Below are 15266 nucleotides of genomic sequence, written 5' to 3'. Positions count from 1 at the left end.
CGGCCCGGTAATATCCGCCAATATGTTTGTCATAAAGAATGGAGACCGTAAACGCTGGATTGTATATAATGGTACACGTGGGTAGAAAGAGCAGGATCAAATAAAATAAAAGACGAGAAAGAAAACAAATGAACAAACTAAAGATCCAGATAATCTTTGCCTGTAGACCAAGCACCTCCACTTGTACCCGTTCCACCATAAGGATCATCAAGATGACCTGTAACACCACTAACAGTACCTTCAACATCCTTATAAGAAAACTCTCGCTTGAATTTCGTTTCTAATGATGACATGGTTCCGATGAGCTTTGTACAAGCTTGTTCGAGAAGTTCTTGTGGTGTAATGGTTCCGTCGGTTTGGATCTTGATGAGGAAGTAGGGGTGGAGAGGATGTGGGACTTTGTAACCAGCGAAGAGGATTTGAGGCATAGAGAGGAGTTGACTTTTGAAGAATTTTACGACGCGTCAGTTGAGGGGTAGGGCGAGGTTGAAAAAGAGTACGAACGCGCGGAGCATGTTGCCTAAAGTATGATCCTGCTTCAAAATCTTGATAGTTGCGGCATTAGGAATCTTGCTGTCTTCAACTACTTCCACACTGTGGACCACCCCGAGGAGCTCGGTCAAGTTATTCCATGGTGATTACGCAATAGTTTGAACGCACGGCTTTTCGCCATCCTCAAGCACATAAATTTCATATCGATTGGGAGCATTCATGATTCAAGACAGAAGACTAATCTGAGAAGAAGTTGTTAGTTAGCTGACTGATGCCACAGTAGAGGGTGTGAAGCATGTTTGTTGGACTTGAACGTCATGCACATCCGAGATGCACTCGGTTAAGGAAACGACACTCACATGGGATATATATGAACAGTACAATTGGAGGGTTTGATTCGACTTTGCCTAGGGAGGGTCGGTCAGCTTACTACGTCACGAGCACATAGGAAAGAGAATCAGCAAAAGAAGTGAGATCATTGTTTTTCATTGACAATAAATAATTTGGATAATTATCCGCATCATGTTCAAAGCAAGTGTGAAAGCTCACCTAGCCAAATGTCGACGAGGAGGAAAGGATCGAGATAGAAAGGCGATTTTTATTTGGCTCAACTATATTTACCTTTATTTGTCAATGGCCCCAAATCTGGCAGCAAAGTGATTTGGTCGTCCGACGCAACAAGCCCAGAAACCGACTCTCGCCTCAAGGTCAGTCTCTATGCCATTATCCTGCGTCGACATGCTGTCCATCGGAATCTAAAGAACGAGACGATTCGTTTGACGGTCGTTTCAGGTTGAAAGGTTGGGTTTATGGGTTGGATGGATTCGTATGGCTTTGGATGGATGTGATGAGCGATTAGGGGGAATCGAGACTGATACTTTTCTATCGTTTTGCAGACAAAAAAAAATGCCTACACGGTTCTCGAAGACTCGTAAACACCGCGGCAACGTTTCGGCCGGTTACGGACGTGTGGGCAAGCATCGCAAACATCCAGGTGGTCGTGGTCTCGCTGGTGGTGCCCACCATCACCGGTGTGTAGTGTTTTGTATTGGGAAAATATAGAATCTAACTGGTTTATTTTCATAGTACCAACTTTGACAAGTACCATCCTGGTTACTTTGGTAAGGTTGGTATGCGCCATTTCCATCTGACGCGCAACCAATACTGGCGCCCAATTATCAATGTCGACAAACTCTGGAGCCTTGTGCCTGAGGAGGAAAAGAAGGGGCTGACAGAGAACTCAGAAGTGGTGCCTGTCATTGATACTCTACAACATGGGTACGGTAAGATACTTGGCAACGGCAAGTGAGTGGCTTTCCAGCACTTGGATGGTCTGGGCACTGATGGCTGTGGTAGACTGCCCAAACTACCTTTCATTGTAAAGGCGCGCTTTGTGTCCGAGATCGCCGAGTAAGTGTATTTTTTTGCGGTGCGCCTGCGAACCTTGCTGACAGTGTGTGTGCAGGCGGAAGATCAAAGAGGCAGGCGGGGTAGTAAAGCTGATTGCGTAGTTTGTTTTCTGTACTGTGCATGGATATGACATATGACATATGAGATGGCATGTCCGATTAAGGCAAGCGTGGATCTCCTGTTCTGGGCTGGTTCCCACGGTGCAGTGCTTTGCGCAGACCACGATGAGTCTCTCTGCCTGGTGTAGGTCTTGGCTAGTCTCCTGCTGTTCTACGCTGACCTCCTTTCCAGACTCCTCCCAGTATTCCTCCTGGAACCGCACCCGCAGACTCCAGCAGCCCCAGTTTCTCGCACGCACAGACACCGACACCTCCAGAGCTGCCGCAGCCATGGCCCACCACGATCACACAGCCCCCAACGCTGATTCTCCAGCTCAAAACTCCCCCAGGAACAAGAAGGGCTCCGATCCTCTCTTTGGCCCTAACATCGGGCCCTGCTCAGCCGGGCCCGCTTGGACGACCACCGCAAGTCGCAAGAAGCTCATCACCGACGATCTTACGCCCGAAGTGCTTGCCGGCTGGGTCGAGAAAAGCAAATTGGTGTGTGTTTTTTCCCCGGTCCCATACGTCGCTTATGCTTTCTTTTGTCCGTAGTCATCTCAACCGACAACCACCCTACAAGCCCTCGTAAACCTCAAGCGACCCTCTCTCCGTCTCTCTCCCCTTAGCACCGCCCCAGAAGATTCACAAAGTCCGCTAGATCCCAGTCATCAACATTTACATGGATTAGAATTCGAATACGATTGCGACGCACCCAAGTGCGGCATTTATGTCCATGTGGTGCTGTCAAAGACACATCCGGAAGCTGCGTCGGTTCCTTCCGCTACCAATCAGGCCCAGATTCTTGTCTTTGAATCCGTCACATCTGGAGGTTTCGGAAAACGACTGACACTCGAAGAAGGTGCTATGCTTGAGCTGGGACGATATGACCACGCTGCCCAGATGGCCGCATCGGCCCCTGAAAATGAAGAGCCAGCGAAATCTGAAGTGGCGCTGGAATCTGTTGCCATACCATCTGATATGAATACATCAAATCGTCAAAGTCGGCGTCGTTTTAGCCACTTCCCTTTCCGAAGGCGAACTAACCGCAGTGTGGCGGGTCCTGCCCTCGCTGTCGTTGATAATGATCCCAATGCTACTGGCAATGAAGCAAAAAAGGACAAGGATAAAGATGATATTGAAGGTATTCGGGTCATCATTCGACTGGCGGCACTTGATGAACAGGGAACTGAGCTCGTGTCGCCTAATGAACAAACTACATTCCTTCATATTGTTCGCCTTGGTGCCAAAGCCGCGGAACCTGCTAGCGAGAATACTGATACCGATGATAGTAAGCCATGGATCGTCAAAGTCGTTAAACGGGAGGCAACTGTGAGCGAAATTCGTATCTGATCATCTGTATACACCTTTAACAATTTCATGCATCTTAGATTGGCCCTCACACTTTCCAACTTCACGAAATTTACGGACTTACATCGTCTGCTAACACGGCGACTAGTGATGTTCACACATACCCTCCTCAAGCAACAGGTGGAGATGAAGAAGATCCTTCTTCAGAGTGTCTTCTCTGTCTCTCTTCTCCACGAGAGGTCGTCCTCATTCCTTGCCGCCACCTTGTCGCCTGCAAGGAGTGTGCTCTCAACATGGTAGAATTTGGTGCTGGTGGAAATTTGACGCATACTACGGAACCAACCGTACCTGTTCCGGCTGCAGTTGCTGAAGGAGGCAGTGTATCGACACCTGGGACAGGCCCGTCCGAGCCTGCTGTTCCTATTATCCCTTCCACTACGGCTACAAGGCGTAAACGAAAGGCGAAGGGTTGGTTCTGCCCCGTTTGTCGACAGCGTAAGTCGCTTTTTCGCTTGACAACTGAAACTCAGTCTGACAACTAATAATACTCCATTTCTATTCTTAGCATATACTTCACTGCTGCGCATTTCCACGGCAGCCCCTCCTATTGAGAAACGCGAGTCGAACACATCTGGAGATGGAACTCATAACCATGCGACGACACCTGGAAATGGTGCAATGGGTGGAGATGCTGCTGAGAACCAAGATAGTAATGGTGAACAAAGGACTGGAGGGATTTTGGGTGGGGCTTTCACACGCCCATCGTTTTTGAGGAGCCTTGCGAGGTCGTCTAATCAGCCTGCTGCTGATGTTGAAAATCAGGCGGGGGTGACTAGAGTTAGTGCTTGAGGTTTGTGGCTTTTGTGCTTCAGGATTACTCTTGCGCTTCTAAACTTGACTTTCAGGAATGCTTTTTTATTCCCCCTTCGGTTAATTTGACCGCACTTACAAGTATATACTATCCTCGCTCTTCCCGTATGCCCCTTTTTCTTTTCTTTTCCTTTTTTTTTTGCATGCTTAATAGTGTAAGTTTTTCTTGATTACCTTCTTCTCTCTTCCCTTCTGTTTGTACGTTTTTGTATACATATATGTATGCTCTATAGACAGCTATTTCAATGTGGAAATAATGTCGACTCCTAGTGTTCCTTGACCTTTGCCCCGTCGGAATGTGTTGTGGGGCTTGAATATCGGTCCAGCTGATATGTAAGTATGAAGCGGCTAGTTTCTCCCAGATCGGCGCGCCGAGTTGAAAATAGCTTTCCTAGCCGAAGTCAGGTACGAGGCCTCGGGCCATTTGAATACCTAACGACATCGACGAATGAATAGCCGCTTCTTTTTGTTCCGCGGATTCATAAATGGTAAAGTAGCTGTATCCCGAGCAAGTCAATCAGAATCGACTATCAGTTTCAATCATAGTTTATTGTTAATATGGCAAACGTTTTTCGTTTCAAGTTCCTGATCAACAAGCCCGTAAATAAAGTACACCAAATTCTAACAAGACTAGTAAGCAGATCCAATATCCCCTCGACTCGTACTCGGACTTGGTGCACTCTGTCGTTGAAGTTGAAGTTGAAGGTGATGCTGTTGTTGAGATTCTGAATATTGAGTCCAAGGCGCGCCGGCAGTGGTAGCAGCAGATGTACTCTTCCGCTGAGATTTCATAGTCGAATACACAGATTCCGATCCAACACTTCCCATAGTCCCTGCTATACTCGCGATATCCGACTCACGATAAGTTGTCGTCGAAGGTCTATCCAAAGTAGGTGCAGGTGCACTCTGGCATCGAGCGTGTCGCTGTAGACCATCTATTCCGAGAGGGTTGGAAGCGAAGAATTGGTGGATGGGAATTGGATATTTCATGGGAGAAGTATCATTTGTTGCCTGAGGATTGTTGATGACTGGGGATGTAGGTTCGAGAACTATGGGATGAGGATGACGATAGAAACCTTGGTCGTCAACGTCAGCATAATACATCGAGTCGATAGCGGCCGGACTATCTTCTGTCGGTGGACGAGGAGGGCGTATCGGAGTACCAGGCCGGGGGCTTCCTGTTGGAGATGGAGGACAAGGAGTCGGAGGTCGGATCGGCGCGTCGTATGAGAGTTGAGGCAAAGGTGATAGAACAGAGGGATCATATGAATCCGATATATCTGATTCGCCATAATATTCGGATGACCCCATGGAGAACTTGCTCTTTGCAATGAAGATGGGTGACGGTGACAGCTTTTCTTTTTCTGTGATCGATTTCGAGGGCTCTAGATCTATTTGTGTCCATCCAGGTTCGCATTCATCCTCGCTTTTCTTTGCAGACTCAAGTTTGTTCCGACGCGATGGGCAACAGCATTTCCATGTCCGAGGGCTCGAAAAAACGAAGCAGCAAGCAGTCAAGAGTAACACACAGGCGATCGCGCCTCCCACTATGGCAAAATGGCGTAGAATTGGAGACATAGCTTGATTGTCTTTGCTGTGAGACGGAGTTCTAGTCGGAAGCGCAGTAGAAACAGAAGAATTGGGTAGAATCGCGATGCCAGGTCCAGAATATGGTGGGGTTGTCATAGGCAGTGAAGCGCTAGAGGTGTAAGTGGCTGACACATAGTCCGTGGGCATGGGGAGAATTGATTGCATTTGGAGAGCCGCGAAAACCGACGGTACAGGAGGTAGATCGCCACGCCGCTGGTTTGCATGGAAAGCACCCTTGGATATCAAAGAGCGATGTGAACGCGGAGAGACCACGCGGAGGGCAGGAGAAGCGCTGATGGCCACAGCAGAGAAGACCAGAATACCGGCTTTAAACATAGTGTGAAAAGGCTTAAGGAGAGTGGTGCCTAGCAGGCGTAACTAGAAGTAGGTGTGCAGTGAGTGTGGTGACAGAAACAAAGTAGTTGGCGGCGGATCAGAAAGCCAATGTTTATATATCGGAGGCTATAGGCCTTCAAATTAAACAGGGACAAACAGCGCTCAGCCGGCTGCGCACAGTCGACAGCGCTGTCTGCAATGTCAGTCGACCCATATCACGCCGTTCAGCAGGAACTAGAAGCATCGATACAAAATGCAGGCCAGCTTCTCTCATCATACCAGCGCATTCAAAACATAGCTCGCGACGACAGCGAGGAGTTGTCCTATGCGCGGAACGAGGTACGTCATCTCTAGCTGAAGACTCGTTTATTCAACTAACGTTCGAGATCAGCTCAAAGCTACGCTGACGACGCTGGAGGCAGATTTGGAAGACCTCGAGGAAAGCGTAAAGTTCGTCCTTCCGTTTTTCATTCGCAATTGAATGTTTACCCGCTATCGCTAGGATGGTCGAAGCGACAGGTGCACGTATGTTTGGTTTGGACGATGCAGAAGTTATGAAACGGCGGAAGTATATTAGCCATGTACGAAGAGAGCTCGAGGTGCGTCGATATCTATGCGACGCAAATTTTCTTCCCGTGCTGATACTCTCGTTTGCAAGTGAAGAACATGAGAGGGCAGGTTTCTGTAGCAGCCCCCAAGCGTCTACCACAGCAATCTTCTGGCTCTGCCACACCCGTATACCCACCTTCGTCTCGTGGTACTTCGCGAGACGATGATCAGTCCGCATGGGCAAGAGAAGAGCAACAACTAATGGTTCGCCAACAAGATGAGACGATGACCTCTATATCGGGGACTTTGAATACCTTGAATCAGCAAGCAAGTCTCATGGGTCAAGAGATTGGAGAGCATAACGAGTACGAGTTCACTGCCATCTACTCTTATTGCGACTAACTTGAACGCCAGACTTCTGGATGACCTGGAACGTGGCGTCGACTCGACGGAAACTAAGCTTGGAGGTGCAATGCAGCGTATGCGCAAAATTCTCCGAGACTCTGAAGAGAAAGGAAGCGGTTGCTGTATCATCTTCCTTATTATCGTCCTAATGATTCTTTTACTCGCCGTCATCCTTGTTTAAACCTTCGTCCCTACAGCTTAATGCTGGTCGACTGCAGGAGCTACATTCTTTATTTATTTATTCAGACCCGTACAATAACATGGATTAATGGATGACAAGTTGACACAAGCATCGTAGATGGAACGTTGGCGGATCCGACCGCATTGTCCTCACTTCTGAGTCGTCGTCAATCTCTCCTTTCCTGGTTTGGGTACGGAAACTGCCCTAGAGACGTCGGCAGACGTCATATTCACATCAGATCCACCAGAGAGCCCGGCTCCATCCTCTAGAAATGTCGGTCAGATCAAATCCGTCTTACAAGTCGTCAAAGGTTTTGAACATACTATAAGGTGATGCTACTCCTTCATTCTTCTTCACATTTCTGTCGATGAAATACATGGCCCCGAGGGCGCCTCCAATAGCTGTGACACACATAGTTGCCTGCCATTTTTTTTAGTATTCTCGTCAATCTCTCGTCTCCGATAGCTAAAGCACGCACCATGGTCGAACCACGTAGTGAAAGATTTCGAGATGGCATCGACATAATGGAAAACAATTAGGAGGACTATGATTATGGGTTTCTGACAAAATTCCCCGCAGAGCTAGATAACGGGGGAGTACTCATTACATGACGTCATAACTACGTCTGACGACCACTTAGCCACTACATACAATACATTCAAATCTCGATAAGAAAAAAACCGCTATCTAGATCCAAAAATTCTATTCTGAAGAATCATTGGAACAACCCTCAAACGAATTTTGATGCGGTAGGTTGGGAGTTCTTCGTCTTCGCATCGGCTGAAGGACGAGGATGTACAATCATAGCATCTTTTCGCGACTGCTGACCTGTCCTTTCACTAGGATCTTGTGAAGAATGACCTAGCAGAGTTTAAGCTCCTCGTCAGTCAAAACTCGAAAACCCTATTATCTATCCACCGCCGAGTTCACCTTCTTTGCGGAGACCTCTCCTTTCGCTAGTAACTGCCCACATCAGCGCTGTTGCACCTCCAACAACGGTCAACTTCAGGACAGTGTCAACTCTTGTTGAAACAACCGTTTCAGAGAAAATGTGAACTTACGGCTGCTCCAATTTGAGGGCCTGTAAATCCTGTAGCTCTGGGAATTGACACACCCATGATAGTCACAGTAGTGTCTTCACAGTGGTAGGTGTTTGTTTTGAGGCTACTGACATCCATGTCTTAGTACTCCGCTAAGTGATCGATATTGATTAACCGACCCAATTGTACTACACGCAAACAAAAGTCAAGGAAACGGTATAGGGATATATACAGATATTAGCCTGAGCGTCGTAGAAGGAGTCATAAAAATTCATCAGAGCCGTACGAAGGAAACAATGTCATGGCACGACGGCAAAGAAAACAATAGGTCTGCTACAAGAAGATGAGAGCGTAAATCAACATTGAAATGCAACCGATAATATCAACAATATACCCGAAAAAAAAGGCCCTACAAAAAATCATACTCAGAGCCTCACCACAATTTCTCCAGGCACATCATCCGCAGTTGGCACATCAACCTTCCCCTTCTCATTCATAACCGCGCCCGACATACTCGCATTAAGACCCATATCCTCACAAGCAGCAACCTCTCCTTCACCCAAACCCAGCGTATCCCTCGGTATCCATAAAGTCCTCTGTGGTCTCGAAATCGCAGGATGGGCAAACCCAAATTCGGCGTCCTCTCTCGTATGTCTAGCAGCTGTGCCTTCTCCAACTTGTCCAACTTTTTCGTTCTCTGGTCGTTTTCCCTTATGCTTGCTAGACACATCATCTTCATCATCTCCTTCTATACCACGCATTTCTTCTACTATCTCGTGGTTGTCATTCCCAGCTTCGCTCTTTCTGGGATTACGTCCCTCAGTCATGCCAGTAGCAGGCGAATATGTTTTGTCCTTCAAGCTCAAGGGAAGAGCTTGTAAAAGCGGGTCATAAGAATTGTTGAAGATGGCATGGAAACCAGCAGTCAAGACTATAAGGACAATCATAAGAGCGCCTTCGATGACGGCACTTGCATTGTCGTTGGGATCGCGAGCAAGGAAGAACAGCGCACACAAGCAGATCTAGGGAGGTCACATAGTAAAAATTACTATTTCTTCATAAATTTTACGGTGCTTGCTCACCTCTTCGATGTAGAGTCCAACAAAAACATGTTGGATAGCCTTCGGGAAAAACAATCCTCCCGTGTCGCCGGAAGGATTCTGTTCATATACCCACAGGAAAAGATACTTGTAGAGTTGATAAAACGCGAAGAAAGTAGCGCAAGCCAACCCATTAATGACGGGAGAGATAATTGAGTACGCGAGCGCTATAAAGGTCACAATAAGTCAACAGGCAAAGTCGAGGTTTGGAAACGTACAAATGACGGTAAGAAGTGTGATGGTAGGAAACAGAGTTCCCCAAGCTACATTCCCCAATACATATTTGATATTGTACACTGACCGCGGGGTGCTACCAAGGACGATAAGTTTGACATAGTATATGACCAGCCGTACGATCTGTAGGAATCCACTACCGCTTCCGGCTAATCCTTGCAGAATGATGTAAGTCAAGAAGAAGGTGGAAGCCTTTGGTAGCTCATTGGCAAGGATATTAGGTGTAGATGTCGGACTTTCGACGAGACCTTCAAGAGCTGCGACGATACCAGAAGTAACGGTGACGATGAGGAAAGAGTGCTAAAAAAACAACTTCAAGTCGAGCTACCGATAGGAAATATCTTGCTTACCACAACTTGGAAAATGAAAAATCGAGTCATCAAGGATAACTCGAGCCCTGTATATTTAGGAATCCCTTCAAACCGGGCAAGGAGTCTCAAGACAATGGGAAGAAGAGCCATGAGAATGGCGAGTAGTACTGGTGGAAGAACACCAGAAATTATGCCAACGATGACAGGCGGTAAACCGCAGATCCAAGCAAGCCAGCTGAATTGATTGCAGAGGCTGGGAACATTGGAAAGGGCACGACGACCCACTATATTTGATGAGAAAAACTGATTCTTTCTGCTGCTTGAGATGGGCTCACCAGGAATCACCCAAAATATGATCAAAGCAGCTGTGATAGCATAACTGATAGCCATTCGAATCTGAAATTAGAGTTGAAGCCTTAGGCACAAAAAGAAATTCATGGATAAAGCTTCACCTTCTGCTCATAAGGATTCATATTCAAGTTAGCCCAAATGACATCTTGAGGGCTGACTTCATTGTACTTATTTGCTGTAAATGTCTTGAGAAGAAGATCATGTCGAAAAACTGAACGTACGTACTCATACTATAGGGTTCATGGTGCGTGAGGACTCTCACCGCCAGATGAGCCGCAATCTGCTTATGGAAGGTGACGAAAGCGCTATTGAAGGGGGGGTATTTGGAATCTCCATAGCCTGCAAAGCGAGCTTTGATTGCTGTGGTAGTATTTTTGATGGCAGCCACAGGTTTAAGACCTACAGCAGGAAAATTATTACAGATACTTGTGGATAAGCTCAACAAAAACGTACTTAGCTTGGCAGACGACGCGTCCGAGGAGAATTCCCCCGGATTTTGAACTTCATTAGAAGCCTCATCATCTGCCCGAATGGCCGCACAACCTTCCTCGAGTAGCCGGTTGCAAGTCACGATCTCCTCCCTTGCCCAATCGATAGTATCAACCTTCTTACCAGTGAAAGGAAGGAAGCCTAGGCGATGGGTGGGTCGTTGCCCGTGCGGAACAACAATAGCAGCAGTCTCAAGGTCTTCTGAATGAGTATGAGTATGCTCCTTCGAGACCGGGACCGTCTTCTTTGAAGCTTTACTCTTCTTCTTCTCTTCCCGCTGCCGTATTTTCGCAGCTGTACGAAGGAGAGCGGTCTCTGCGGATTCGAGTTTATTGCAAGCGGAGAGACGACGACTATATATTTCAGGTAACTCTTTGAGGTTACGGTTGATCCAAATCTTTTTGACTCCACCAGGAAGCTCGTCGAATAGATCAAGCAATGAACGTCGATTAAGATATCGGTCAGGAATCCCCGTTACAAGAATCGTATTGGCCTGCAATGATTTTGCATGGTTCGGCTCGATGATGTGTTGTTGACGAGCAGTGATGAAATGGCGCATTTCATGCACGATATTGTATAAAACCCAAACTAGTCAAGTTAAGCGTCAGAGTAAATGCGGTCGCCAAGAGAAACGGACTCACACGTGAAAAACCAAGCTAAAATCAAGTGCGCTGCATACCTCTTATATTGGTCTGGAGAAACATTGCCGAATGTCAATTTGTCGAGGTTATCCTTGCCGGGGTTCGACGTGCCAACGGCCGTCGTCGGTAATAAAACAATCCAAGAGATGATCCAGATGGGTAAAAACACTTTAACCATCATGCGAAGGAAGCGCACAAAGCAGTACGCATCCATACCATTAGCATGCTTGATGGAGCGAAAGTCGGCGCGCCATAGCGCCACTGGCCACAGGAATATGTTTCTAGAAAGGGGTTCTGAACGTTCGCTGCGGAGACCAAATCAGTCAGCTTCTTCAATTGCTCTGAAAACGCAAGTGACATACGAAGGTGCGGGGGCATAAGTACGTGGTTCATAGATTGCTTTGAAATAAGGACGAATGAGTGTGAAAACTCCGATTTCCACGCCGAAAACAATTGCATTGAAAACCAGAGCCGTCACGAACGACTCTGTCGAGGCTGATTTCGCCTCGTTTATTTCGGCCCTGCGGAATCTGGTCAGTACAAGACATGAGTTTATATATGACTGGCGTACGAACATGGCGGATCCTGGGTGGGGAAGGCAGGGGGGAAATTACGATGCCAGGCGACGGGGTCTTTATAGAAAATACATTGACGTCAGAAGTGGATGATATCCCCTTTTGGAATGGCGCCTTCGATCGATCAACTTCGTTGATCCATTCATTCATCCTGTCCAACGGAGCCTTCTAGCAATGTACAGCGGCGGGCTTCGAAGTTCATGGACACATACTTTCCCAGCTCATGGCTCATCGAAATCAGTCGTTACAAGCAATATCCTCTTCGTGCTCAAAAGACTTACTGGACGAAAAGCCGATCAATGGAAAGGTATTGCAATGGTATTCTTGTAACTTAAGGCACCAGTTCTTTGAACGTTTCGAAAAAATGTTTGACCCTGTGACCATGCCCTCAGTCGACCCGAATAATATTGACATATCTTATTGACTCACTGATGTACTAAACCACATATACCAGCTTTGCCAAGTGAATCGACCGATCCCGGGACAGGTGACAGGGAAATGTGCAGCCAGCTGGCCAGCCGCCAGCCCCCCTTCCAACTCCGCAGCTAGCGTATCAGTCAACAACAGTTCAACACTATGTCAAGTTGTCAACAGTGGTCATCTTCCGTCAGCAATTCGGAATGTGCAATGCACAGCCATACAGGATCTTTGTTCAAGGAGAGGCCGATAACTAAATCGGGTTGTTACATTGCCGAATCTCTAAAACTCGGACCTCGTTCCCTGAGCCTAAGCCTAAAAGTCGCCCCTTCCTTCCCCTTCCAGACGACAACGCCGATAATACCAACCCCCGCCATGTCGCTGTAACGCCGCCGATGTCCTTGTACATGCAGCCAAGTACTACGTCTGGGTGGTCTCCCTGGAGTCAGCATATGAAATTTCAAGGAACGCCTTCACACCACTACTCGTCATCTCATCTGGAGCCTCTCCATTCCAGAAAAATTAAACTCTTGGAAATCAGTATTGAATCTCTCCACTTTCACTGAAGAATTAACTCCACCCAAGCCTAGCAAAGAACATGAATCATCTCAAAATCAGCCACAACTTTATCCACAGTCACCGAGTCCCCCGGTTCCTTCCAGGCCACAAGTACTATCCAAGTAAAATCCAAAGCATGAGCAGAGAGATCCAAGAAACCCAATGTTAAACTTATAACCGGAATACCCAACACACATTATGCTACAACAACCAAACCAAAACTCTCTACGACTTAAATATTCGTAACAACCTAGCCTCAGTCACAATCCTAGTCCGACACAAAGGACATTCCCTCGACCCATGCATAATCAATTCCGAACAAGCCCGACACATCACCATATGCCTTTTTTCGAACAAGAACAACAAAAATTAGCAATCCAAAGTAATGATTGAAAAAAAGGAAAAAAAAAACCCCCACGTACCCACAATCCACTATGGCAATATTCGCTTCTTCGTCTTGACATATAACACACAGACCAGACCTTTCCAATACTGCTGCTGGTATTGAATGATTCGGTGAAGACGAAATTGAAATCTTGGGCTGTGAATTCGCTGACGATGATCCCTGATGAACATCCACTTCATTTTCATCATCTTCATCTTCATCCATCACAGTATCTACTTCAACATCCAACATCTCATCTATACCCTCTTCAACATCTTCCACCGTCGCTCTATGATTTCTCTGTCTTTCTTTCCTCAACCGTTCCTCCCTTTCTTCTTCCTCTCTCCGAATCGCTTCCTCTCTTTCTCGCCTCCTTTCCTCTTCTTCAAACCTCTCCGCTTCCTCAGCCATCCTCTGTCTTTCCCTCTCCTTCTTCTCATCATCAACCAGCGCCACAACCTTCTTTACCAACTCACTCTTCTCCAAAACCATAGTAACATTGACATGGTTCATAAACAGTATACTTTTCAACACGCTGACTGACAAGGCTGCTATAGACGATTGTGTCATCACAAGGAGTTGATCAAGAGTTGGTGTTGGCACAGGGGCCGAAGGTGAATGTGGTGGCGGTTGCGGAGGAGAGGAAGTAGTGCGTTGCCGCGGAGGGGTTCGTGGACGGGGCGTCGGTCGTGAAGATCGATTTCCAGCCGCCGAGTTTGATCGAGACGGTGGTCGTGGCCGTGTTTCTCGCGGAGGCTGGGGGGGAGGCGGCTGATGCTGAAAGTTATGATGGGGTGGCGCATTGTACTGCTGTTGCGGCCGATGTTGCGGCTGATTACGGGGAGGAGTATATGGCTGATAAGGATGTTCTTGTGGTGAGGCTGCATATGAGGGTTGGTAGTGGGCGTGAGGAGCCTGAGGTTGTGGATATTGTGGATGTGGATTGGGTACATCACGCCCACCAGATCGTCCCTGAGGTGGCGGAGGTCGAGGAGGTACTGAAGGCGGATTTCCAGCATTCGAGCGCGAGAAGAAACCTCTGGGACGGCTTCCTGAATGTGGATTTGGTACCTTGTTCTTGCGGTAGAAATCCTGAACACTTTTCCTTAAACGGAAGAAGACGAGGGAGATTGGCAGCACTTACCTCTTTCGATTGAGGCAAACAACCATTAGGACCCTGCAGGGTGACGATGAGAGATGTGGGCGCAAAGCAACATGTGAACATCCACTTGCCCTTGCATTCAGAATTGCTTCTATGATATCATTTTTCTCTACTGCCCGACTAATGTCGATATTGTATGAGTTGGCATACATTTTAAGCTTGCTCAATGGCATCCCTCGCAAACGACCTGGCCCAGCGGCGGTGACTATATGTCATTGGCAAAATGAACTTTCTCAAAGAAACCCAAACAAGAAACTTGATTCCCACCATTTAAGAGCTCAATGCAATACCCACAGACGTGAACAGAATCGTAGCCGCTACCGGACCCAGAACGAGGGAGCAGTGCCTGGAAATCGGAGCACGAATGACAATAGGAATAACCTAGGATGAATGATGAACACGACCCGCAGAACAACCACAAAATGGAAAGCGTACCACAGTGATTACATTTTCTGGATCTCGAGAAGAAGAGATTGAATTCTTTGTTGCATTTCCTGCAAGCGTCTGACTCAATGGCGGGTGGCGAGTCACTCAAGAGAGGAATGCCGTGGACTGTGGCCATTAGTTTTGGGAGGCGAGGGAGAGAGTCTAAGGAGAAGGTAGAGCAGGATTAAGAAGGAGCGGGCAGTGGTAGCAGCAACGATCGCGAATGTACTAGACGTCCACGTGACGCAACCTTCTTGCGGCGCTAAAGCTACTCGAGCACAATGAGCTCCTTGTTATCAGCCAGTCATGGTGCCAAGTGCACACGTGCGAATCTG

General features: G+C 47.4%; 8 protein-coding genes across 8 annotated transcripts; 4 read left to right on the top strand and 4 right to left on the bottom strand.

Moving 5' to 3' along the window:
- Positions 1-92: 92 nt before the first annotated feature.
- AGABI2DRAFT_194279 (hypothetical protein) lies at positions 93-1052 on the bottom strand. Its single transcript, XM_006463398.1, has 5 exons — positions 1042-1052; positions 852-899; positions 661-734; positions 505-594; positions 93-441 (listed from the first exon to the last, which is right to left on the bottom strand). Exons 3-5 carry the CDS (start codon positions 711-713, stop codon positions 138-140), a joined length of 447 nt encoding a protein of 148 aa, XP_006463461.1. The 5' UTR covers positions 714-734; positions 852-899; positions 1042-1052; the 3' UTR covers positions 93-137.
- Positions 1053-1159: 107 nt separating this feature from the next.
- AGABI2DRAFT_194277 (60S ribosomal protein L27a) lies at positions 1160-2061 on the top strand. The gene is made up of 5 exons (XM_006463397.1): positions 1160-1199; positions 1389-1523; positions 1579-1797; positions 1849-1902; positions 1958-2061. Exons 2-5 carry the CDS (start codon positions 1399-1401, stop codon positions 2001-2003), a joined length of 444 nt encoding a protein of 147 aa, XP_006463460.1. The 5' UTR covers positions 1160-1199; positions 1389-1398; the 3' UTR covers positions 2004-2061.
- A 53-nt stretch (positions 2062-2114) lies between these two features.
- Positions 2115-4320, top strand: AGABI2DRAFT_194276 (hypothetical protein). Its single transcript, XM_006463396.1, has 6 exons — positions 2115-2145; positions 2194-2501; positions 2556-3332; positions 3392-3806; positions 3877-4161; positions 4217-4320. The coding sequence occupies exons 1-5, from the start codon at positions 2127-2129 to the stop codon at positions 4158-4160; spliced, it is 1803 nt and encodes a 600-aa protein (XP_006463459.1). The 5' UTR covers positions 2115-2126; the 3' UTR covers position 4161; positions 4217-4320.
- A 703-nt stretch (positions 4321-5023) lies between these two features.
- On the bottom strand, positions 5024-5449 carry AGABI2DRAFT_194275 (hypothetical protein; the record flags this gene model as incomplete). Its single annotated transcript, XM_006463395.1, has 1 exon — positions 5024-5449. A coding segment is annotated over exon 1 (261 nt), but the record flags the coding sequence as incomplete, so codon positions are not given.
- Positions 5450-6305: 856 nt separating this feature from the next.
- Positions 6306-7780, top strand: AGABI2DRAFT_225255 (hypothetical protein; the record flags this gene model as incomplete). The annotated part of the gene is made up of 7 exons (XM_006463394.1): positions 6306-6446; positions 6499-6557; positions 6610-6706; positions 6771-7021; positions 7071-7507; positions 7566-7662; positions 7721-7780. 5 exons carry the CDS (start codon positions 6306-6308, stop codon positions 7240-7242), a joined length of 720 nt encoding a protein of 239 aa, XP_006463457.1. The 3' UTR covers positions 7243-7507; positions 7566-7662; positions 7721-7780.
- Positions 7781-7972: 192 nt separating this feature from the next.
- AGABI2DRAFT_120272 (hypothetical protein) lies at positions 7973-8420 on the bottom strand (the record flags this gene model as incomplete). The annotated part of the gene is made up of 3 exons (XM_006463393.1): positions 7973-8103; positions 8161-8245; positions 8304-8420. The coding sequence occupies 3 exons, from the start codon at positions 8418-8420 to the stop codon at positions 7973-7975; spliced, it is 333 nt and encodes a 110-aa protein (XP_006463456.1).
- A 13-nt stretch (positions 8421-8433) lies between these two features.
- AGABI2DRAFT_225252 (hypothetical protein) lies at positions 8434-12000 on the bottom strand. The gene is made up of 10 exons (XM_006463392.1): positions 11984-12000; positions 11771-11929; positions 11409-11713; positions 10504-11355; positions 10380-10453; positions 10263-10323; positions 9967-10211; positions 9601-9916; positions 9365-9549; positions 8434-9304 (listed from the first exon to the last, which is right to left on the bottom strand). Coding segments are annotated over exons 1-10 (2796 nt in total). The 5' UTR covers positions 11986-12000; the 3' UTR covers positions 8434-8707.
- A 1095-nt stretch (positions 12001-13095) lies between these two features.
- AGABI2DRAFT_137844 (hypothetical protein) lies at positions 13096-15130 on the top strand. The gene is made up of 6 exons (XM_006463391.1): positions 13096-13301; positions 13381-14435; positions 14488-14520; positions 14577-14710; positions 14773-14886; positions 14941-15130. The coding sequence occupies exons 2-3, from the start codon at positions 14195-14197 to the stop codon at positions 14514-14516; spliced, it is 270 nt and encodes an 89-aa protein (XP_006463454.1). The 5' UTR covers positions 13096-13301; positions 13381-14194; the 3' UTR covers positions 14517-14520; positions 14577-14710; positions 14773-14886; positions 14941-15130.
- The last annotated feature ends 136 nt before the right edge of the window (positions 15131-15266 follow it).

The sequence above is a fragment of the Agaricus bisporus genome (genome assembly GCF_000300575.1).
Source record: "Agaricus bisporus var. bisporus H97 unplaced genomic scaffold AGABI2scaffold_8, whole genome shotgun sequence".
Taxonomy (NCBI): domain Eukaryota; kingdom Fungi; phylum Basidiomycota; class Agaricomycetes; order Agaricales; family Agaricaceae; genus Agaricus; species Agaricus bisporus.
This window is presented reverse-complemented; position numbering and strand designations above follow the sequence as displayed.

Coding starts and splice junctions, on each gene's coding strand:
- AGABI2DRAFT_194279 (XM_006463398.1), bottom strand. CDS start 713: ATGAATGCTCCCAATCGATATGAAATTTATGTGCTTGAGGATGGCGAA. Junction 595..660: donor CTTGAGGATGGCGAAAAGCC/GTGCGTTCAAAC, acceptor GGTGGTCCACAG/TGTGGAAGTAGTTGAAGACA. Junction 442..504: donor TTAGGCAACATGCTCCGCGC/GTTCGTACTCTT, acceptor ATTCTTCAAAAG/TCAACTCCTCTCTATGCCTC.
- AGABI2DRAFT_194277 (XM_006463397.1), top strand. CDS start 1,399: ATGCCTACACGGTTCTCGAAGACTCGTAAACACCGCGGCAACGTTTCG. Junction 1,798..1,848: donor AAGATACTTGGCAACGGCAA/GTGAGTGGCTTT, acceptor TGGCTGTGGTAG/ACTGCCCAAACTACCTTTCA. Junction 1,903..1,957: donor TTTGTGTCCGAGATCGCCGA/GTAAGTGTATTT, acceptor GTGTGTGTGCAG/GCGGAAGATCAAAGAGGCAG.
- AGABI2DRAFT_194276 (XM_006463396.1), top strand. Junction 2,502..2,555: donor GGGTCGAGAAAAGCAAATTG/GTGTGTGTTTTT, acceptor TTTTGTCCGTAG/TCATCTCAACCGACAACCAC. Junction 3,333..3,391: donor TCGTTAAACGGGAGGCAACT/GTGAGCGAAATT, acceptor CATGCATCTTAG/ATTGGCCCTCACACTTTCCA.
- AGABI2DRAFT_225252 (XM_006463392.1), bottom strand. Junction 11,714..11,770: donor ACTTATGCCCCCGCACCTTC/GTATGTCACTTG, acceptor TGGTCTCCGCAG/CGAACGTTCAGAACCCCTTT. Junction 10,454..10,503: donor CCATGAACCCTATAGTATGA/GTACGTACGTTC, acceptor AGACATTTACAG/CAAATAAGTACAATGAAGTC.
- AGABI2DRAFT_137844 (XM_006463391.1), top strand. CDS start 14,195: ATGGCTGATAAGGATGTTCTTGTGGTGAGGCTGCATATGAGGGTTGGT. Junction 14,436..14,487: donor TTGTTCTTGCGGTAGAAATC/CTGAACACTTTT, acceptor GGCAGCACTTAC/CTCTTTCGATTGAGGCAAAC.